Source organism: Bactrocera oleae, chromosome 6, assembly GCF_042242935.1.
Source record: "Bactrocera oleae isolate idBacOlea1 chromosome 6, idBacOlea1, whole genome shotgun sequence".
NCBI classification, from domain to species: Eukaryota; Metazoa; Arthropoda; class Insecta; order Diptera; family Tephritidae; genus Bactrocera; species Bactrocera oleae.
This window is the reverse complement of record NC_091540.1, coordinates 65893039-65917609: the sequence shown is the minus strand read 5'-3', so window position 1 is coordinate 65917609 and position 24571 is coordinate 65893039. Positions and strand designations below refer to the sequence as shown.

The 24571-nt window shown below is 31.8% G+C and overlaps 1 protein-coding gene across 2 annotated transcripts in view; it reads left to right on the top strand.

Moving 5' to 3' along the window:
• The window catches only part of Msr-110, a 34304-nt gene extending 9774 nt beyond the window's left edge, over positions 1–24530 (top strand). The window contains exons 3-7 of one of the 2 annotated variants that reach the window (XM_014247584.3): positions 2799–2825; positions 8512–8709; positions 22215–22495; positions 22572–23773; positions 23857–24530. In XM_014247584.3, coding sequence (XP_014103059.1) covers positions 2799–2825; positions 8512–8709; positions 22215–22495; positions 22572–23773; positions 23857–23879 — 1731 coding nt within the window. In that variant the 3' untranslated portion in view covers positions 23880–24530. The remainder of the gene's footprint in view (positions 1–2798; positions 2826–8511; positions 8710–22214; positions 22496–22571; positions 23774–23856) is intronic. The other variant, XM_014247585.3, reaches the window with a different exon arrangement.
• Positions 24531–24571: the final 41 nt, after the last annotated feature.

The window sequence follows — 24571 nt, the reverse complement described above, 5'->3', positions numbered from 1 at the left end:
GGTGAATGCAACGCGTTTGGTGCCGCTGCTGATGTGAATGTACCAAGCAATAAATATGTAAATATAAATAATTACAAATAGCAGAGCAAAGCGCTCGCACGACTTGCACCGTTATTTACAATACCACTAGTTTACTAAATTTCTGTTTGCAATTCCTTTTCTTTTTTTTCTCACTCATTAAACGTGTGCCAATAACGAGGAAAATATGAAATAATTTAGTAAATATATGTACATTTATGTATAATATTTAGGTTTACATATGTATACATATATCCGCAATATCAACCCACTAGCGTGTTAAACGCTAGAAATCACTTTGCGGCAAAAATCGTTTTTTCAGACGGAAGCGATAACTTTAATGTCGTTGTTCATTGAAATGGAAAAATAAAATCATTTCACATTTAAAGCTCCCACGCAAAAGGTGTGCTAAATATCTACATATATACATATGCATATGTGTGTATGAAGGAATGTAAATAAAGGCATATGCATGAGTGTTTAACAACTGGATGGTATGATTTTTTAATTTGTATACCCTAAACAGGTTAAATTAAGTTTGCTACAAAGTTTATAGCACCCAGCAGTAACCGTAGGAGTTCCATAAAGTATATGTATACAGAAATTAATCTTTAATTTTTGAGTTATCGATCTGAAATTTTGCACACCCCCGAAATCCCCGATATCGGACCACTATAGCACATAGCTGCCTTACAAAATGACCGATCCAAATCAAGTCTTCGCACGAAAAACTTTTTTATTTGACGAGATATCTTCACGAAATTTAACATGGATTATTATACAAGAGATTTTCCGAATATATTGTTTCGGATCGGATCTGTATAGCATATAACTGCCACACAAACTGACCGATCAAAATCAAGATCTAAAGATCTTTTAATACTCGTTTTTGCTACCTGAGAAGGGTAAAATATAATAAATAGTCAAGGAGAAAGAAATTGCAAATTTATATATGTATCATAGAATAAAATATATGGCTGCAAACATACTGAAGTGTGAGAAAAAGTTGTCATACAAAACGAAAATATAAAAAAATCATACTCAAATATATATGTATAAATATAAAATTTGGCGTCTATAGACATAAATTAAATTACATTTATGTGCTGTTCTCGTTGCTTTCTGACAACGTTAAGCTATGATTACTCTATTTTCAGCCTAACTTAAGCAGAAAGTTGCTTTGATAAGAGGTTATATCCACTTTGAAATTCAAAATGGAATTTTAGTTTTGCATAAATATCTACTGTACATATATTTGAAAATATTCTCCGAAGATTGGAAATTGATCCAGTAAATGCTTTGTCAGAACTTTTAATTTGGTGTAATGTAATAACAAGTGTTTGTTGAGAGTCCGCAATTTGGCAAAAATCAAAATTTTAACTTGTCCTCACTCACTCACTTTACTAGTCCTTCATTCATTACCTGTATTTATTTAGTATTACATTTTTTAGTTTTTGGATTTGTTATAGTTTCAAGCAAATAATCTTCCTCGTCACCAGACAACTTTTCTTGTGGGTCCTTCTGGAGATCGGCTTCAAGATCAAGGAAACCCAAAATTTTTCAAAATGAATCACCGATTATTTAAGTACATTAAATTATGTAAATTTACATTAGCTTCAATTATTAATTAACTAAAATCCAACTAAAAAAATGTACAAAATAACCTTTTTTCTGTCATGCAAGTGAATATAATTTCTTAAATGATAAATTTTTGCTGCAGTTAATTTAAAAGTATTTTTTGTAAATATATACAAGTTTTACTCAGCTTTAAACTAATTTTTTTTTTTCCAATACTTAAAATACATTTTTCCATATAGAAAATACTAAGTGTTTAATACTCAATGTTTTACAAAAATAACCGAATTCATCAACAACTATATAATAATTACCTTCAATTTAACATCCAACGCTGCAAAAGTATAGATTTTTTAATACAACATTATTTTTTTAAAAAACCAGTTTTTACTAAATTTGCAAAAAACTTTCGCGCAACCCTTAATTACAGTGACTGCTAATTATTACGCTTGGTAAACAAGTAATTAAGTCATTTTAGATTAATCATGCCACTAATTAACCACTTACTTGACCTTTGTATACACCGCAAATTAGTTGATTTCACCATGACATGCAAATACAACATTTCGATGAACTTTTACTTTTGCCGCACATTTTTCGCTGCACCTAACTGTAACTACTACTACTTTCTTATAGCTATCTTTCACACTTATACACACACATATATGCATATTAACTGTGCTCAACATCTAAAACTATCAAATTATGAACAATAATTTGTAAGCTAATCTCTTGCTTTCCTAATTAAATGCTTTTTGTACAAAAAAAAAACAAAAAAAAAATTCCACTGTAAATGTCTTCTTTTACATTTTGTTAATTAATTTTTGTTTATTATGTTTTTTCTCTTCCCTGTGTTCTGGTGTGTGTGCGTGTGTTTTACTACTTTATAAACCAACAAACCATAAATAACTATGAAAACCACCAACCAATACCATTACAACCACCTCAACCACCACCACCACCACAATCACCAACGTCAATTGTCTACAACGCTTCATTGTAATTGAAAAATCCCAATCAAAATACATACATACATATTAAATATGCACATGTGTATATATATGTGTGTGTACTGTTTATGGCTGTTTATTACCGACCACAACAACAACAACTGCAATCACTTGAAAATTAATCCCTTGATTGTATTGTATTGAAAACTGCATGGCGGTTGCGCATTTCGATTGTATCGCGAGGCCATTCAACAGCTCGGATTGTTTAGCTTTAATCCACAGGTTTGTTGCTTAAATCTTTCGTATCATTACGTATCTTGCACCGCTACGCACCGACCACACCTATAAATCACTCAGCACCGTTCGATGAACAAACAAACAAACAAACGGACAGACAAGCAGCTGTTCACACTGACACACCGCCTTTCCCATTCGCTTTCGCTACAATAACAGCAAAGCAAAAAGAAAATCATAACAGCACAACTAATTATTTACACTCACTCACCCATATTTACTCACACTTCACTTATTTTGCTTTGCACTGTATATATTATGTTTACCAGGCCGCACTAAATACGTGCCGTTTTCTTTCTTTAATTTCTTTAATTTCTCTGCCACATGTTTCGCTGTACTTTTTGCCCCAGCACTCATAACTCTCCTTTGCGGCGAAGCTTTTCACCGAAATTGAGGTGCAGTTGACACACTGTTTCGCCATTTGTATTGTTTGCCGAGTGTAGTCCAATGTTTATTCTCACACATCCATGCCAAACATTCGCACTTTTTCACCGCGAACATTTTCGCATATGTAAATATATATTTATTATTGCGGCGGCACCTTTAAATTTTTATTTTTTTTTATAAATACGTAAGAAAAGAAATTTATGCAATAATTCATGTTGAGTATTTGTTTAACGCCCAGAGCTGTATTTTTAAGTTGTTTATTGTGTATTTGTTAGTTTTGTACCGTTTTATTTTTCTGCTCGAAATATTCAACCTGAGCCCACTTATGAAATAGTAATTTTTAAATACTGTGAGTATGTGTGGTAAATGTGCAAGTAAGCGAAATAAAGAAAGGCCTTAGCAATTTATCCGAATGCAGCGTCTACCATATGATCAAATTTGAACCGGAGTGCCTAAAAAAAGCTACACTTTCACGTACAAATCTTTATTATTGCCTACAAAATAGGCTCATAAGCAAATAAAAGCATGCCAAGCATTAATCTAATTTTCCCTACACTTTTTATAAGCCTCCGCTTTATTGTCTTATTTAATTCTTTAACATCTCTAGAACGTTGCCCTAAATTCTCAAGTTGATTCCAGTAAAACAATAGTTTGGGGGATACAGCTTTGAAAAGTTGCGCGCTCGAGGTCAGCTATATAATCACTAAAAACTTTAAACGTGTTTTTCTCGTAACTGTTTTTTCAAAAACGGTTGTCAAGTTCTTTCGCAAACTACTCAAGCGATCTTAATGAAATTTTACACAGGTCTTTGAGCTATAATTTACAAGGTCTTGAACGAAGGATTTGGTTTTTGTTCCATTACAACTATATAAAAAATAAAAAACGTCAAGAAGTTTTCACCAAAATTTGCATACTTTTGTAAAAAGTTATTACATCATTATACTTGGACTTGGGTTATACTCTTTTCACGGTTAATAATTTCGTAAATAAATTTATAAAATTTACGCTTCAAATATATTTTAAATGAAGTTTATTATTAAAGTGATTAAATTATATTTCTTGAATATTTAATTGAAAAACATTTATCGCTCATATAAACACATTTCTACTTTTTTTTTATTTCTTGCTATTAATAGTAAAATGTCGATTGAACATTTTTCAAATCAATTTTTTTCACTTTCGCCTCATTGTACACAGCTTATACTGTTTTTCCCCTCTTAATCCATAATTTTTATTATATCTAATTCACAATTTTAATGCACTTACCATTTTTATCGCTGATTATCGTAATTTCATGCAACTGCTGCATTACAATTCATAAAAATAGAAACAAATAACTACCAATTTGTATGTATCTATATTGTAAATGTATATGTACAAAAATAGTGTTGAAATATTATTGCAGTTATTTTCCGATAATTATTAGCATTCCGCACCCCATTTAAGCACAGTCGCTGCGATAAGTGATTTTACGAAATGCCTATTTAATGTGCGGCATGTTAATTTATCGCTTGTTTGCCGAGTGCGGTACACAGAAGTGCAGCGGAGGAGTGTCTGACATGAAAAAAATGCAACAACAACAATGAGTGTTGTGTAATTGCTTGGCTTTAGCGCCTGCTGCTGTGACATCTGAGGTGTCACAAACGCGCAGTTAAGAGGATGCGCAGCCAGCACGAGCGCCAGACAGCCGACAACCGACAGCTGCATGCCATTCACTTTATATTGGATATAAAATTACAGACACATGCTTTTATGCGCCGCTATAGACTACAAACTAGCTGTTATGCGATGCTATGACAAATGCGTTGCGTAAACACATATTTGTAGATTTGTATGTATGTATGTTTGAAAGCCAAATTGATGCTTAGGCTGATAGACGCAAATGGTAGAACACCAGTAACATAGTTTTAAAGCTTGTTGTTGTTGCTGCTGTGCTCTAGGTGCGTTTAAATGAGTTGCGAAAAACAACTTAACAAATTTCTATAAACATACACATGCACATATGCATACATTTGTATAGGTAAGCATGTACTATGTATTTGTACAAAAATGCTTTTAGCCAAAACCAGCATATTGGCAGGCGCGCTGCCTAGAAGGTGTTATGAAATAATCATTAGCCGACTCATCGAACGCATGGCTGTGGTGGCAGGCGCGTAGAAAAAGGCGCCGCTAATGGCGAACGCAACCGATTACGTGTGTGAATGTACTAGGTTGTTTACATTTTCAGTTGGGTAATTGCGCAGTGGTGCTTAAAAAGCGATTGCCACATTCGTATTGAGGAACATGCCGAAGAGGCAGGCAATGGCTAATAAATGCTTTCGAAATGATAGTAACAATAACAATAATGTATTGAAGTTGTTGTTTGCAGATTTGGTAAGTTGTTGAACAATCTTCCGTCTGGCGAGGCTTGCAAAAAGTATTGTTTTTGGTTAAATGGTCACAAAAAAAATTCACGTACTTATTTGAATATGTTTTTGGGCGCGCAATCATAAATATTTAGTGACGCAATATTTGCGGTGTTTTCGTGTGAGAAATAAAAATTTTTGCCAAAAATTCTCAGCAGGTTCACATTCGCTATGTGCAATAATTCATAAATCCACAGCACGATTTCGTAATTAAACATTTGCGTATATTATTAGGTAGTATGAGAGTATTTATTTTCTAAAATTAGAAGGAAAAGTTGCATGTACTTGTAGTAATATACTGGACTTTGCCTCCACTTCTACTTAGCATTTTAAAACCATACAATATTCTCTGCTATTAATAAGTTTAGCGTGGATACTCCACTGCTGACTTTAGACTCATTTAATAGTCGCCTCTTAAGCGATTCTATCCACTTGTGAATTTCAAAAAATCGATTTTTTGTTTTGTCTAAACATATATTGAATGTACTCGTACATACATATTATATATTAGAAAATATTCTCCGAAAATATAGTTTCAGAGTTATAAGCGTATATGTAAGAATTTTTACTTAGTACAATCGGCTCGCCAAACTTTAAACCCGCTTATTTTAAAACTATTTTCAGTGTCGATGAGAAAAAATTTCTCCGAAACGGCTTAACCGATTTCTTGTAATTTTCACTCCACTTTCTTAGATATAGGTATACTCGTATATCAGTGATTGAAAGTATACGATTTTTATAATAATTTCGATCTTTTAAACCACTCTGAACTGTTAGCGTTTTTACCGCCGCCATCGTCTAAAATTAAAATTTTTACTAGTCTTTCTATCATTACCTGTATTTATATGTTATATTGATAAAATTTTTAGGTTTTTGGATTTAAGTTAACAGTTTTAACAGAAATATCTTGTTCACCGCAAGACACCTTTCTTTGGAGGTTCGCCTAGAGATTGACTGCGGGGGGATCAAGAGCATTCAAACTTTTTCAAAATGAAAAATAAATTTATTAAAATACATTAAAGTCTGTAAATATACATTATTTTTATATATTTATTGGAGAAAATGCCTCTCCGAAAAAAAATAACGAAAATCTTACTTGCACGGGGATATAATCCCTTAAAGCGTTACCTGAGGAAATTCACGACAAAACTTGTGTTAGTAGTACACTTTTATAATGTTGATTAAAAGTTCTAGAACTTTCTCTACTCTCAGGTACTACAATTCAATTTTAAATGAAAAAAATAAATAAAAATAAAGAGTTTATATTTGAATATCTTAATAGTGAAGAATAATCACTATGTCATTATTTTATTTATTTAAAGAAAAAGGATGGTATTTCTACATAAATTCACCAAAAACTTTCAACCCTTAGCAAATGTTTTCCTCAGATATAAGAAATTATATAAATAAAAAACTTTAAATTTATGATTTTTTTAAAAAACAAATTTTCGGCTTATTTGATAAAAATAAAACTATACAGAAATAAACATTTGTTTGATAATTCTTTTCAAAATGCAAATTTTCGACTTCTCAGGTAAAAAAAATATATAAATAAGACAAATTTTTATTTTACTTTCTTCCAAATGCATATTTTTATTAAATATATAATTACAACTTCTCTGTAAAAAGCCATTAAAACTTGTATACTTAAATCGATCATGCGAAGAATTTTTATGTCCTGTGTAGGAAGACACGCCCAGCTTTAATAAAAATTGCGCTACAACATGCAAAAAAAAGTTCATTTTGCTGTGCTTAATCTTTTTGCTTTAATTGCAAAAAAAAATTTAAGCCAGCTATCACCTTGAAAATCTCGCATTTCAAATAGTTCAACCTAACCCCACTTCAAGCTTAGTGTGCCGATTTGCGAACGAAATCCAAACAATAACGCATGAAACAGTATAATTATTTCTCCAACTAAAGCAATGGCAACTGCACTACATTTATTGTCTTTATTTATTGCTGTTGCAATGAAACAACAACAAAAACAAAACCATTAAAAAACATGCTGAGCTCAGTCACACCTTCAATGTCATTGGAAAAAGAAATGCGACATGAGCTTTCTAAAAATTTCACTTTTGAACTTGAAACCCTCAACATGCAGCACCTACTGACTGCATTTGAAACGCTTTTTGTTTATTTATTTAGTTTTCATTGTTTTGATATTTATTTATTTATTATTATTTTTTTTTGTCTTTTATAATTACACTTAATTATGTTAACTCATATTTTTGCACTTATTTTGCGCTTGTCATCGCTTTTGTTTCACGTCTTCTGCTTTGTTTGGCTTTTGACACGGTTTTCTCTGCTTTTGTTTTATTGTTTTTTATTCGCCGGTCGCAATATTACAGTTTCAAGTTGCATACAGACGCCAGCGTGACGTCGTAAGTGGCAAATAAATTGAGAAAGCACAGACTCACACAAAAAATTTGCACTTTAAAAAGTTGTGAAAAGTTGATCTTGAAATAAATGTTAACATTGCACTACAAACATATGTTACATATTCACACACTTAGCCCACGAGTATGTGGCACTCCAGTGAGGGTTAAATGCTTATTAAATTTTTTTTTTCAATTTTAAAGTTAATACATTAATTGAAACAAATTTTTTTAAATTACTTTCTTCATCTTTGTAGCTCATTTTTAATGGCTTTCTCTTATTCTTCTGCGATTTTGTCAATACATGATTCCTTTTGCTTTTTCGCTCTTCATTATATTATTATTATATATATTCATATTTTAATTATATTTCATCTATTCAAAACTTCATTATTCTATATGTCAGCACCCACCTCATATGCTATTATAATACAATATAAAGCTACCATGCTACTCTGTCACTTTGTAGTTCTAAAAAGGCAACTTTTTTTATTTTTCTTTTTGCAGGCTTACAAGCGCCAATCGAATTCGGTGAAAATCGCCAAAATCACTGCATTCACAATTATTGTGTCCTCATTCATTTTGGGCACCTTCATTTTGGCCTCTTCATATCTGCAAGCCAAGGCCTCGTGCGATCAAGTCCAGGCTCTTGACTCTGTGCTGGAGAAGGAATTGATGTTGGAGACGTTGCAACAAGTGAACAAAGTGAGTATATTGTTTTAATTTAGTTTAGAATTTTAATATTTGATAATGAATAATTTTATCGATAACAATAAATCGTCCTTTAAATAGCGATATATATTTTAGCCATTTTTTTGTAAAGTAAACTCTTGAAGTACATGCGGGTTATCGATAATTTATTTGATAAAAAAAAACGATTACACGTGCTGTAAATATCGAAAAATATTTAGCCATTTTTTGCAAATGCAGATTTCTCCTGAATCACATATAGATTAATTTTTGTTTTTTTTTTCTTCATTATCGATTAAAACATTAGTCTAAAATCATATATGGCAACACTGAATATTAAACCAGTAATAAATTGCAACTTTTAAGTTAATCTTTCTATTGGATTATAAAGAGTTATAATAATATAATAGCAATATGCTATATTTATAATATTAGTTCGTGATCCAAACTAAATATTAGTATAAATGAATAGAGAGTTTTACTTAAACTTAATAACTCGTTTAGTATTATGTGCAGTAGGGCAATTTAGTTCAATTATCGCTCATTATTTATGCAAATATAATAGTTCCACGAATTAGAAATTTACTACTACCTTTCTCTGGCTTCGCAATTAGGCTTATACAGCTTAATTTAATTTCCACAGCTATTAAAATCAATTATTCTGCGCTGCTGGAATGAGAAAAGTTTCACTTATTATTCTTTTCCACCACCTTCAATATTCATAAGTTACAGTTATGCATAAAAATTTAAATTAACTAAATAACTATTGAACAGAAAACTATTTGACACGAATGAAATATTTTTAAATAATGGAAAGTAAAATGAATTTAGTAAAAAAAAATAAAAATTCATTTTCCACAAAAAAATACAAAGACAATTTACTTATGAAAATTCAATGAATATTTAAAATTGTTTTGGTGAAATAACTGTTTTGCGCTTTTATTTAAAAATAAATTACCAATGGGACTTAAAGCTATTGTATTGGATATAGTGAAATAATTTGCAGTCAACAATTTAATAGTTCTAATATTTTAAAGCAAAAACACCTATGCATTCTTGAGTTATAAAAAGTATAACATAAAAAATACTTGTGAAAATATCAGTGAAACTTTAGTTGAATTTTTTAGGATTTGTATATAGTCTATAGACATAATCATAAACCTTGAAGTGAAGTTCCATTCAAGTTATTTTGAACATTGACGTTGGAATTATGTTAAAGATTATTGGCTGTCTAAACCTTTTTATTCTTTTTTTTTTAATTTTTTTTTTTTTGAGAAGATATCTTCATGAAATTTAGCATAGTTTATTATCCAAGGCATTGCTTTGATCTCCGAACAAATTGTTCCGATTGGACCACTATATACCGATCCAATAAAGTTTTTTTTTGCAAGTAAGTGCCAAGAAGAAATAGTCGTTGATAGTGATCTTTAGCGTAAACACTAATGTAACAGTTGAATGACCCAATTGTGAAAATTAGAAATCCTTAGTTGCAACAAAAGGTCAGTACAACTTCATCAGATTTTTCTCAGAAGAAAGATTTTGTAAAAATACATTTTAAATGTTAGATTTCGAAAGGCGCTATATAATTTCATTAAATCAAATCCACTAAATTAGAAACCAAAAACAATCTATTTAATAAGTCATACAGCTTTCTGAAATGTGCCCACTCAAATCTGCTGAAATCTGCTGCGCAATAATACCAAAAAACAACAACAAAGTGAACTAAACCACAAAACTAGTATATAGCAGCTAACAGCTAGTTAAACTAGAATACGTATACGTGTGTATGAAAATATATATATTTATACATAACTCTGTATGTAAATACATATATAGCTATTTGTATGCATTTATTTATATAATTTGCAAACTTCCAACTTTTCAAGCTGCTAAGCTATGTAATGCAATGCAACGCGTTTTAAGTGGAAAATGAAAAATAATAGAAAAGATGAAAACGAAAGCGAAATAATTGCAATCAGTGGAAAAATTCCCATAATTTCGTTTAAATAACAGTGCAAGTGGCACCCGGCACCAGGCACCGGCCACCAAAGCTCCCAACAGGTAAATACTCGCACACGCAAGCCACACAGTACGTTGTTGTTGTTATTTTTTGTTGTAGCGAGCAGATATGACAGCCTATTAAGTTGATGATGACGATAATAGCGTACGTGTATGTGTGGGTAAATTGTAACTAACGGCATTGATGCACCTTTGTGACAGCAATTTCCACATGTCCACACGTACTATGAATACATTTCGAATTGAGTAAAATTAGACAGACATGGCGAGTCTTAAATGTTTGGCTTAAAATAAACACAAATGCAATGCTGTCAACGGAGTTCGTGGCATGTTGCAGTGAAAGCAATTTAAAGTGAAATGTTGCAATAATGCAAACGCCACCAAAAATGGTAGAGAGCAAAAATCAAAGCAACCGTGCAGGCAACTACGCAATTGCAATTGGAAATAAGATATGTTAGGTGCTGTGTACAAAATGGTACAGCTATGCTATGCTGTGCTGTACGATGCTATGCTGTGTGGTGCTGTGTTATGCTATGTGACATATGTGTGCTTATGTGTTTATGATGGCGAAACGACGGCACAGAGCTTTTGTAAATGCAGAAATGCACTTCACTCATTCGAACATATTTGCAATATACATAGTGTACACATATATGTATTATATTCACATGAGAACATTTCCGTGATTTCCCGAATTGTTTCTTTGCAGACGCTTCCTGAAGTCTCAGTTTTTGCCGTAAAAAAATTAGCCAGTGTAAACAAGCTCTTTGTTTTTCAAATCAATTTTCTTTTCACATGTATATAATATGGGATTTTTTGATATTTTGTATTAAAAACGTAAACTTACAAGTTTGACGAAATGATATTCTAATACAATATTGTCTGCTCTACAAAAAATGTTTTAATAATTTTGTCAATAAAACCACTTCTTTAAAAGTTATACGCAGTTGAAGTTATACCTTAAGTATACTCAGCCTCCATACAGGTGCCTTACGAATTCTGTGTTGCTCATACGATATGGTATTGTATGCATTTAGTAACTTGGCAAATAAAAGATACCCTAATGTACATGAGTGTATGCATATGGTTGCCAATCCGTGCGTAAATGCCAAAGCAACAACCGCAAATGCCAGAGATCAGCGTAATGGAAGCTTGCGAGGCAGTCTGTCCGCTACGCTGAACCACAGCTTGTGGATATGTGCAATAATACATACATACATATCATATATACATAAATACATACATACATACATATATATATATATATATATATATATATATATATATATATATGAATTCACACATACATACATACACAAATACATGCTTATATTTGCGATGCAAAATGCATTTGTATGTATGGCTACCAAACTACTCCAAGCTAATAATAACTGATGCAAGATAAAAAAGCATGTGTTATTTTACATAAAAATATGTGTAGAAATGTGTATAACGACAAAAGTATACATATGTAGCAATTTTTGTATTGAAATTGTTGCTCAAACAGCTGTTTGCTTGCCAAAGTGTTGCGAGTTGCTAGCTTAAGTCTTTTGATTGTGTATGCATAGAAATACATATATACTCGTATGCTACTGTTATGCTTGTATGAGGCAAAAATCGCAACAAAACGTAGCGCAAAATGTGGTTTGTGTACATATTTAATATTACCGTATATAATAAGTGTTATATATACTTGTGTGTATATATACACTTTTATAATTTTACCGCTTGTGCTCTTTTGCTACTCTGTTGATGTTATGCAAGTTTCGTATGGTTGCCAACATCCATCTGTAGAAAGGAAAATTAAGCTCGTGCTTAAAAACAAAAAAACAAAGAAAAAAAAACCCAGTAGCTTCATACACATAAGCACGCAAAAACACATTTATGTAAATATTTGTATATTATTAATGCTGATTTTTGATTATACGAATTTTCAAATTCCGCTTGCAAATTTCACGCATCACTAGAATTTTTAATGATCACGTGTATATGAACGTTATTCAAATGTTGATCGTTTTTTAACTGCCTGCCACTAATGAGTACTTGTTTATGCAGCCGTTTTTTATTAGACTACATTTGCCATAATAATTATACATTTTTGATGCACAACAATGATAAAGTAATTTCGCAAAATTTCGCATGTCTCTTGTGTCTAGCATACAGATTTTAGCACATATGGGCCTACGTGTGTCCATAAACCAGCTGCGCATGCGCATATGTATATTTGCTTGTACTTATATGTGCATATGACGCAAATGCCTTTATATAAATCTGTTATAGGTATGTGGGAAGCGCGCCGCGCTGGCTAGCTCTGAACTTATATAACAGATTATATATTGATGATAATAATTATGCATACATAAGATACAATATAAATATGTATATATATTATATATCGGTTATATTCTGGTTATTTTCTTCAATATCGCAAAACATTTTAAATTATAACTATTTTTAATTAACTTTTGTTACCTTTTTTAAACTTTTTAACACAACTGAAATATTAATGCGATTTATATGTATTTTGTGTTGATATCTATACATATTTCATTATATTATATTAAAAACTATATATTCAAATTAAAAATTTCGAACAAAAATAACGTGAAAAAATTGACTTAACTTTTCCATCATACTCGCATAGTTTTCTAATTCTACTTTCAAAAACAAAAAATAACTATAATAATTTGTATATGATTATCCATCAATTATTTGTCCTTGAAACAAAATTATTCAAGGTTGAATGCTTCACTGAATACCACTTTATTAGCTCTCTACTCAAGCTATCTACATATGTACTCACGTTCTTGTTCCTATATATAATATATTACCATACATATATAGCCAAATATTTGTCTATCTTTGAGCATTGTGTACGAACAATAATCAGTGTCTGCAAACAAATAACAATGAAAAACATTATTTATTATTTCGTGTAAAAAAAATATTTCCGTATTTACTGGACGTAATTCTCGCTAAAATCACATATGTACGACGAGTATAGATCTTTTGGTTAAATATGATTTTTAATGTTTTGTTTATTTTAAGCGAAATATGAAACGCTAGAAAATTATTTTCTGTCCCATTTATGAATTTTTTTTGTTAAAAATCATAAAAATAAATTTAAAAAAAAAATTAACTGAAAAGTAACGAAACTTAGAAAAGTAAAAGAAAAAACAAATGTAAATAATAAATGTATATGTATAATATAATTAATAACAAAAAAAGAAATAATGTCATATCAATTATAAAATATTTTGGGATAATACAAGTAAATAAGGCTCCAAATATACTTCTGATATGAAAAACTCTTCATAAAACTTTTAAATTTTTTTCGAAGTGTCTTAAAACTTGTATGCCTCTTTATATGTAACCTTCAAATCTCACTTGAGTATAAGAAAAACATTTTTTCTTTAGTTTTTAGTTTTAAGACACTTCCATAAAAATTTAAAAGTGTTATGAACAGATTTTTATTATAGGAAAAACATTCGGAGCCTTATTTCTTAGCGCCCTCTACCAAAAGAATATTTTTCTAAATTCAGGTTTTCGGTTCGGAAATCCTTTTTTACACAGAAGTGGATTAATAAATTCGAAATTTTCAACCATAACAAACCCCAATTACAAACGGAGTGTTCTTATCCACCCACATAAGCTTAGCGTTACTTAGAGCAATATCCTTAAATTTTAATTTTTTTTTATACAACAAAATATCAGTTCAGCAATATTATAATATTTGCAATTTCAATCATGAAGCTTAAAAAACACAAATAAAATGTATCAGTTCGAATACATTAACAGTCATACACTAATTAAACAGTTCGGCGAAAAAATTGCACTCAGCTGAAAGCGGTTACACATGTAGAAATGTGTGTACATATCACTCGAATATAATTTATGCGGCCAAGTGAACTCGGAAGATGCTGGCATTTTAAAGTCGAAGGAGCGAAAATGTCTGTTGCTTTGTGGCTTTGACTTATTTACATACTTGTTTAACTCTTGTGGCTTATTTTTCCCCTCAATTTCTTTTTTTTTTTTGCTTTTGTGTTTGCCTTCCCGGAATTGTGAAATGAACCACATAGTTAATAACAAAATCTGTATTTGCATACTTTGTATGCTGAAAACAAAATATTTTCAATAAAGCTGCTTTTGAGGAAGAGAAAATGTCGCAAAAAATGAGTGCAAAAGTTGGTAAATGAGGTGACATACTATTATTGTTATTTTTTATCTGAGGTGAGCATTATGCAAAAGCGACTCTGGTATAATGACTAAGGCTAAATGTGAAGCTGAGTTTTACGTAAATGAAAACGACAAGCTTTCTGACGTTTTTCAATTTACAGTTAACGTAAAAATTTAATATATCTTTTTTTAAAATACATATCTATACAACAACGCGTCATCAAATTACTTATATTTGATCGCTATACCATGTTTTTTTACACCATTAAGCTTTTACCGCTTTATATAGCTTTCATTTTTAAAAGCTTTTTAAGTGCAAAAGACTAAACTGCACCAAAAAATCCGTAGAAGCCTACTATAAATGCAATCTTAGAGAAGTTTTTATGGCTAGATAGAATTGGTAAAGAGGTTTAGGCGTTCGGGGCTCAAAAGCCTCAAAGTAAAAACTTGGGAGACTGGAGTTAGATCGGCTAAATGTATTGCAAAATCTAACTTTTTTCTAGAAAGTATTCAATACGAGTGTATATCTTTTATTTTCAGTATTATACCGCTAATCTTTCTCATTTTCAAGGTATAATGTGTTACAGTCGAAGCTTATTGTGGTTAATATTTTAAAGCGCGTAGTTCAGTCTAACAGTAAACCGCCTAACTATCTCTCTCCATTTGGCTAGCATTACTTTTTTAATTACTACTATTATTTCTTTCCTCCTTACTGCTTAGTTTTAATCACTACACATCAATTTGCAGTGATCTTGAACTCTCCAGTAACAAGCAGGTCAGCACTTAACTCCATTTCAGCAAGCTCAATTGAGCGCGCTTACAACATATGTAAACGAAAGGCATACATATACGTACATACATACATGCATTCATATGTTTAAACAACTTGCAAAACACGCATTACTAAACTGTAAATCTATGAGCTAATCGCAGTGGTGCTTCGCAAATAAAAATTAAAAACTACTGCAACAACTATTAGCTGCAACACGATCTTTGAGCTGATATCATTAGCGCAGCGGCTTGGCCAATGTTCGCCATAATGCGTACGAGTCCTAGCTTGTAATGCACCAAATACATGTTTAACCTAAAATAAATCTAAACATAAAGTGTGTACAATTGAATTTTTTTTGCGAAAATTACATAAATTTTATTTTTGTGCACAATTTTGTTTTTAAATATAATTTTTCCAAAAAAACATAAATATTTTTTTTTGCTAACAAAAAACATGATTAACCCAAAATAAATAGAACCAAAAAGTGTGCTTTATTAAATTTTATTTCTAAAAATTCTATTTTTATAATATTTCCGAAAAAAAAAATTTAGTTAACAATTAAAAAAAAAACTATTGTTTTACAAAACCATTTACAAAAAATAATATAAAAAAAACTATATAATTTATTTGTCAAATTTGCTTATAATGGCCTGCGTGTCGTTGCTGCCGTAATTACCGACAACTTTTAATGGCCGTCAGTAATTTTGTAATTAAGAATAATTGCACTTTTATAAAAGCACACGTAAAAAATTTTCGGAAATACTTATATACGCTTTGTGTGTGCGTTTATATAAATATATGTGTTTAAACGGTGAAGAGCACACGTCTACAAAACGTCTGTTCTTAATAACCGTTGTCGTTTATTTTTAAGCGCAAATCGATTTCGATTTTTTTTCTCGATAGTAAAGTGACTCGAAAGCGGCAAAAAACTCTAACATGATTCTAGAAAAATGTAAGTGGTCTTTTGAGTACTTATCTAGATATCAGCTGACAGTTGCTTGCTGTTGTTTTTTTTATTTTTAAGTTTACTTTCTTGCCTTATTTTTATTGCTTTTATTTTTGTTTTGGTCAGTTTTATAATTGACTTGCACATTAACCTGCTCTTTGTTTCCTTTTGTTATCGTTGATTACAATCACGTTTTTTTTTTTAATTTCTTGTTGTTGTTGTGCTTCTTTAACTGCAATGAGTAGTTAAGTGGGTTAGGGTTAATCTGCCATCGAGTTCTCGCGTTTATTTCTACGTGCGAGTTCCGTTAAAGTTTTTTTCTTTTAATTTTTTATTTTATTTTTTTTTTCTACAGTCATTTGTGCCCGAAGGCAAAATGTAGCACTTTAGTTTAGTTTTAATAGCTTGATTGTCTTCTTCGTCATCTTTTTTGTTGTTCGTTCAAGGGTTAAATATATTTTTAAACTAGTTTTGTTATTTTTTCTTGTTCCTTTTTTTTTACTCACAGCTGATTAACTGGTTTCGTTGCCATTAGCGGATGAAGTTCTTTGCTTTAGTCTTTTGTTTCGATAGAGTAGACAGTCCGACTATGACAACTGAGCAATTTTGCCTTGTTGATTTTCTACTATTTTCATTCGAGCTTACTCTATTTACATATATATATATACAATATATAATATATAATTGTTTTATATAAGACATGCGTGTGATCACATGAGTAATTTTGATATTTTTCAGCATATATTAAAAATCTCCAGTAAGTAAATATTGTGGCTGTATGTGTGTGGCTAAATATGTGTTTCACATAAGTTATCTAATTTCAAAAATTAATATTTAAATATAATTTTCTCTTTATAAATGAAAGATATATCACCAAAAAATTTTGCAATGGCAGTTATTCTTGCGTTGCCACCAGGGTTGCAAATAGTGTATTAAAAAAATAATTGTATTAACATGTACCTAAATTAAATTTTTTTTATTTTGTTTTTCGGAAAATCTTACTTTAAAATAACACTTGAATTTATCATACCAAATACCGAATTAAAATAAAATTAAAACTATTTTTTTAATCCCAAACTCCGGATTGAAAAATAAAACTGTTTCATTTTCAGCTATACATATATATGTATGTATGTAAAAATATATATGTTAAAATTCGATTCCCTCCTTCTCAATGCGGTTGTTTTACTAACCTCTTTTGAGTGAGTTATTCAAAGTCAATAAAGTCCAAATATTGTGTAATATGTATATTGCGTAGCGACCTTTCTCTTTTCATAATAAAAATATTTATATGAATATAAGTATGTCTGGCATTGCATATTATTATGACATTTCCTGATTGCTTTTTTTTTTATACGCTCAATGAATTACATAAATTCCTTCTTCTATTTTATTACTTAACTCCATAAACAACTTTGTGTTTATAGCTTTCTTATTGCCTCTTCATTTTGTCTAACTAAAATCATTTTTGTTGCTGCTTACAACGCAAAAAGTTTATGATTAGTTTTGCTTTGGCAAAATTCGTATGTATGTATTTACACAATGCTAAATATTTCTATTCTATTCATTCGTATACATTGATTTAATTAAGTCTTTAATTTGCGGGTAAGATGAATAAATTAAATACTTACTCCATACATATTTATAGGCTATAAATAAATGTTCGATAATGCACTTTGTCAATGAATGAGAACAATTTTCTCGGTATTAAATAAATTTATCTTGTTTTTGTTTTTTATGTGTTTGTGCGGCCATAAATCGTGAATTGCGCAGCGGCTCTTATTTGTTCTACTAGAATATTCCATTCGCTTGCTAATGCCTGACACTAGCTGCTATCGTTTCGTGACTACTTGGACACTTGTGAATCGAAGAAATAGCCTTGATAAACTCAATTCAACCCTTTGAATTTGTTGCTGCTTTCGTATGTAAATCTTTTGACAAGCGAACAAAGCTGAAACGAGTAATCGATTATCTTTTCAGCAAAAATTAAAGAGTATTTTTAGCAATATTATACTAGCTGACAATTATTATCCTGTAGTCAGAACTCGATCAAAAATATGGCCATTTCATGCTAGTTTATTTTTATTCCATTAAGTTTAGTTGCAAATTTGTCGTTTTTTAAATAGCGCCATTTCAGTTTGATTTAAACTAATATTTTTACTTTTTTTTAATATTTCACTGCAGTGTATATATGAGTTGGTGCATGTAGCCACGCTTTGTAATTCGCGTTGCAAGTTTTCTGCTTGAGGAAACAATTTTTTTCCACCACTTAATTAGGTCAGCGATTTTGATGTCCACATGTCCATGACACAAAGAAAATTTAACCACACGTAACAGTCAGCGAAGCGTAGTTTTAACTTTTTAGCAATGTCGTGGGTGTTCAACATACATCTGTATGTTAAACATATATGTACATATTAATACAAATGGAAGTATTGTATATAATTAGAAATAATTAGAAAAAAAAAATTTTATATTCGAATGTTTTTTCTACTAATTTAAAGGTTTTTCTTGATGGCATATTGTTAGTGTTCTTTATTCTAATCATTAGTTATATAAGAAACAAATTGTTTTGGCATTGCAAAGATCTCTGAACGTAATTCTAGTGTATAATTTTGGCATTTCTATGGAGTTGTGAGCTAAAACAGCTCAGCTGCAGAAAAATTCTAATTTTTAACTCATTTGTATATTTTTAAGAAAAAATATTATATATACGTATTTGTTGCTTGGAAGAGTTGATCATTAGTTGTTAGTATAGTGTTTCTCAGGCTAAAAAAGTGAATTTGCAAAACCAGATATGCTACAATAGATTTGAAATCACAACGTACCAGACAAAATGTTGCACTTACATACAAGTAGATTAAAATTTGATTTTATAAAATTACAAATTAGAGGTTTCAAAAGCCTTTATAAACGAGATAGAATATTAAATTTTAACTTAGCCAAGAAAAATGAGCTCCAAATTGATTATTTTAGTAGGTTTACTAAAAATATTAGGTCTAGTACAATATATCTCTAGTGAGTATGGGTAGAATGAGAGTTCTAAATGACTGGTGTGCGGAGAAAAATTTAACTTAGAATCACATAAGATCTTAAGCGGCAGACCTATTGCGGCAGCCAAAAAAAAAGAAGAGATTTTTGCGAATTAAAAAAACACTACTTTATTAACTGTTTTGAGATTTTAAGGTTATATGTATTTATACAATAAGTTTTTTGAAGAAAAAATTGAATATTATTCGAGTAAAGTGCTGAGAAATCTACCACGACGCCAAAAAAAACAAGATTCACCACTGCTGCAGTGATTTAGACCTTCTCCGTGGATGAAACCTAAAAAAAAAATTCTCTAATAAAAGATAGAGTCCGGACAATGAGCTACGGTCGAAAATAAAAATCAAAAATTCACAATATTTACAAAATTACGGCGTTTTTTTTAACAAATAGGTGAATTTTAACCAAAAGTTTGGTCTTTTTTGGAAAAAATCGATTTTTTTTTTTTTAAATACACACTAGGTGTGACCCTCAAAGCGAAAAGTGGAAATTGTTATGTCGTTATGAACTCGATAAGTAGTGATTTGTGCTACAGTACCGTATTCCAATATCGGTTTAAAAAAAACATCAAAAGTACTTTAGTGAAATATGAATCTCTATGTAATTTGTTTTACAATTAGCTTCACAGAAGAAAGAAAATCTTCAGTTTTCATCCGTGATTCTTGTATATAAAATTAAAATAAAGTTTCGGATCCAATATAACAAATGTTCGTATTTTCAACATTACCATGTCCTGGTCATAGCAATACATCTCTTAAAGTACGTCAAAACTGACAATTTAATTAAAACTAAATTTACACTAAATAATACATACATATATGCGCTGCTTTGACAGTTGTTTTCGCTTTTCAGGGCATGAATATGTATTAGATGCTTAATTGGGTAATTACTTGAATTAAAGATTTCTTTTACTTCCTTGTGATTACCTTTTATGCGTTACTCAAAATAGCAGCAAAAATATTTTACCAATAAAACTAATAAGAAACACCTACACCATATATGGAAAGTATCTGTGTTTTAAGGCCAAAATTTAAATTACCTGCTTTCGTCTTTCTTTTGTTTTTTTTTGATACTTCATGTTATGAAGTCAATGTAATATTTTAAATAACTTTTTTTCCTGCAGTACTTAAATATTTTTTAAAATAACACATTGGTTATTACCTCACACTTATAAGAAAGTTACAATGCAATTACATAACAGCAAGTACCAAAAATGAAAGAAGTAAACACAAATATTAGCTGCTAATTCAATATTTGGGCACGCAACACAAGGAAGGGAATTACATTGGGAGTTAATTTACAGTAGTAATGCAAATAAAAATAAAATTTGAAATGGCAGCGAAAGCCTTTTACAGCGCTGTTATGACTACGGATACACGTAATGAGTAAACACGGATACGAACGCGAATAGCGGGGCCAAAAATGGTGGCATGCTTAGGTGGACGGTTCACGACAGAAGTCAATAAACTCGTGGCTTATCATATGGGCAATACATAGCGGAAAAATGCAGGGAGAAAAGCAAGCAAGAAAATAACGATGAAAATCATTGAAGCTTGAATGAAGAAAAAGAAATGTTGTTAAATAACAGCGCCAAAGCAGATTTGTGCAAGCACACTTGGAAGACATACACATATACATATACTCTTCCATATGTACATATGTATGTTTGATAATGTTATGGCAACATGCTTATGCAATGCTTCAGATGTTTGTGGGTGGATCTTCAATGAAATTTTGTAAAAGTAACGGTAACGGTGTTGTGACGTAATATCTCTAACAATAGGGCAAATCGTTGAAGATGTTGCCGGTTGTGATTTTCCATAAATAGGAGCTTTCCTTCTTGGCTTTACATATTCATTTAAGAAGTGGCTTTCAGCGAAAAAATAAAATTTAAGAATAAAAAAGTAAAAGAAACTAAATTAAATTATTGAAGCAAAGTAAATTAGAAGAAGAGAATAAAACCAATAATTTTGTATATAATTATGGCCTTTCCCTTAACTAGTTGTTTGGTCGAGCTTCTCTAGCTTCGGATTTATGTTTTTGATGCTTTTCGACAAAACTAGTTTTAAACCACTTTTGGAAACTTTTTGATGTTTACAGTAGAAACTTTGACATTTGAACATGTCTATAGAAAATAATGTTCTTTCATATTAAATTTTATCCAGGCTACGTTTATCCGACTTAAAATAGGGTGATTCCGGTGCGTAGAAACTACTGTTGTTGGAAATAATAACTCTTTTTTTCACAAAAAGAAGAAAAAATACCGACAATTAAGCAGCTTCTCAGGGAGAAAGTAACGTGTGCAATCATTCACATCCATATCTCACAAACTGAGGGACTAGTTCGCGAGAGACAGCGAGAGACAGACGGACATGACTAAATCGACTCAATGATCGAACTAGATAATGTTTTTTTCATGGGCTTAACTTCTGCACTTAGAATGCTTTTCTTTCCATAAAAAATTACCTTAAATAAAAATGTATACTTAAATTAATACCGTTATATTGAAATAAACACAGTTAGCATTTTTAAAGAAATACATTTTTTTAATATTTTCAGGAACTTCCACGCGCCGAGGCACTTTTAGGCAGGGAAAACAACGAGGAAGCTGATCTGCAAAATCTGGACAAGGATGTTACCGTGAAGAAGGTGGAAATTAAGAAACAACATGCCACGCCCAACCAAGTCGCCGCCACTGGCTCAGATGACAGTGACTCTAGCGATAGTGACAACTCCTACTCGGATGTCGATGATGCCGAGGAAATCAAATATCCCAGTAAAGTACCACTGGAATTGGATCTGAGCGATTTGGCTGCCGCCTTATTGCAAAACAACAAAAAGTAAGTAGAAACATACATACAAGTAAATAAAAATATATTATGTACTACCCTACATATTGGAACTCACATCACATAGATCGCGCATGAACTGTGTCGTTGAACGTAAGCATGCCGAAGAGATTGTGGACTCACCTTCCAAGACTGTCGCACTACCTTTCGGCGTCAATCTCACCACCGATCCCAAGAAGGCGCGCATCACCGGCGAACGCATCTCAATTTACTGCGAGGGTGGCAATGAGAATAAGGAGCACGAAAATGCCGAATCATCGCGCAACAACAATCGCGAGGAGGATGATGATAACGATGATGAGATCGAATCGAATCGTCCCATGTTCATTCCATACCAACGCATACCCATACCATTCGGTCAGATCCCACAACGTTTCCCCCTCACACACATGCCACAACGCATGATGCCACCAATGCCACCAATGTCCGCCATGTCGCAGGAATCTCAAGCACCACCACAACAGGCTTACATCCGTCAAATGCCTCCACCATTCCAGCACTTGCCAATGCGTCCACCAATGCCACCACAAGTGATGCAAGCACCACATCCCGATTCACAGCAATCACAACAGAATATGTATGTGCCACAAACCGTACGCATTCATGTGCAACAAATACCCATACGCGAAATTCACATGGCCGATGATATGCCAGTGCAGATACCATCACAACAACAGGAATTGCCACATTTGCAAATCCAACGTTTGCCACTTGGTGTTGCTCTGCAACGTGCCGGCATAACTGCTGAGGATTTGCGCAACATTCAACGCATGGCCGAGGATCGCATCACCGATGAGTTGCGTCGCCTTGCTGCCGAAGAAGCCGCTGAGTCAGCTGAGAGCAACAACAACAACAGCAGCAACAACAGGGATAGTGAGGAAGCTGATGACTCATCGTCCGACGTGCAAATGTCCAGCGAGCAGGAGCACATTATTCGCCAGCAACAACAACAACAACAACAGCAACAGCAGCGACAACAACAACAACAACAGCTTCCACAATTGGCGCATCCCCAACAGCCCGCCATTGCGCCCGAGGAAGCGATGCGCATGCAACAAGCGCCACCACAGCGTCTGATCCTGCAACCCTTGCCTGAACAGCCACGCGACACCATGACCCCACCCATGCCCGATCAGCCACAAATGATGCAATACGGACGCGCCAACTTCGGCCGCAGTCTGGCACAGCCCGTCCGCATACCGGTACCAATTCTACAGCCACATAACGAGGGCGAGATCGGCTCTTCCGTCGAGTCGGAGAGGCCGCATTGTAAGTTTATTCTTATACTAAGCATTACATAAAAATTTATATATTTATTAATATGTGTTTTTTCTCTCCTTCGCATGACGCAGTTGTTCAGCCGCGTTCCGTTTAAACATTCAGCCTGTGATTGCTGCTGCTTTCGGTCGTTGATAAAGTAATAAGGTTAGAAGTGCCAATCCCACACTCGCTTTGAAGTCTCTATATGTATGTACATATGCCCGTCACTCCGTCTGTGCAACCGGAAGCAGCTAAACGCCAAAAAATGTCAATGACATTATCGTTTCTTTTCTGCACAACAATAACAACAACAACAACAAAAACAGCAAACATTACAGCTGATCCATCTTATATGCGAAAAATATCCATGGTTAACGGTTATATTGGGATAAACACACACACTAATTACAGAAAGTGCGAAAATTTTGACATCTTTGGTTCTATATATTTTATATTTTCCGATTCTATTTTATCAATACTGATCTGATCTTATATTTGTATAATTGTGTGCGTGCGAAATATGTACGCACACCATCAACTGCATGTACTTTATACATATATATATATTAATAAATGTACATATGTATTGTATTGTTTAAATATAAAAGCAGCCGCATTTGTGTTACTTTCAATCTGTAATATGTAATATGTCAGCAGCCTTTTATTATTTTATTGTTTTAATTATTTTAAAATTAGACATTTGATAAACATTTTAAGAAATGAAATCGAAAAATTTGTAAATAAATTGTAACTATTTTTAAAAGAAGCTCTTTTATTTATATGCTATTAAGAAAAATATAAAAGAAA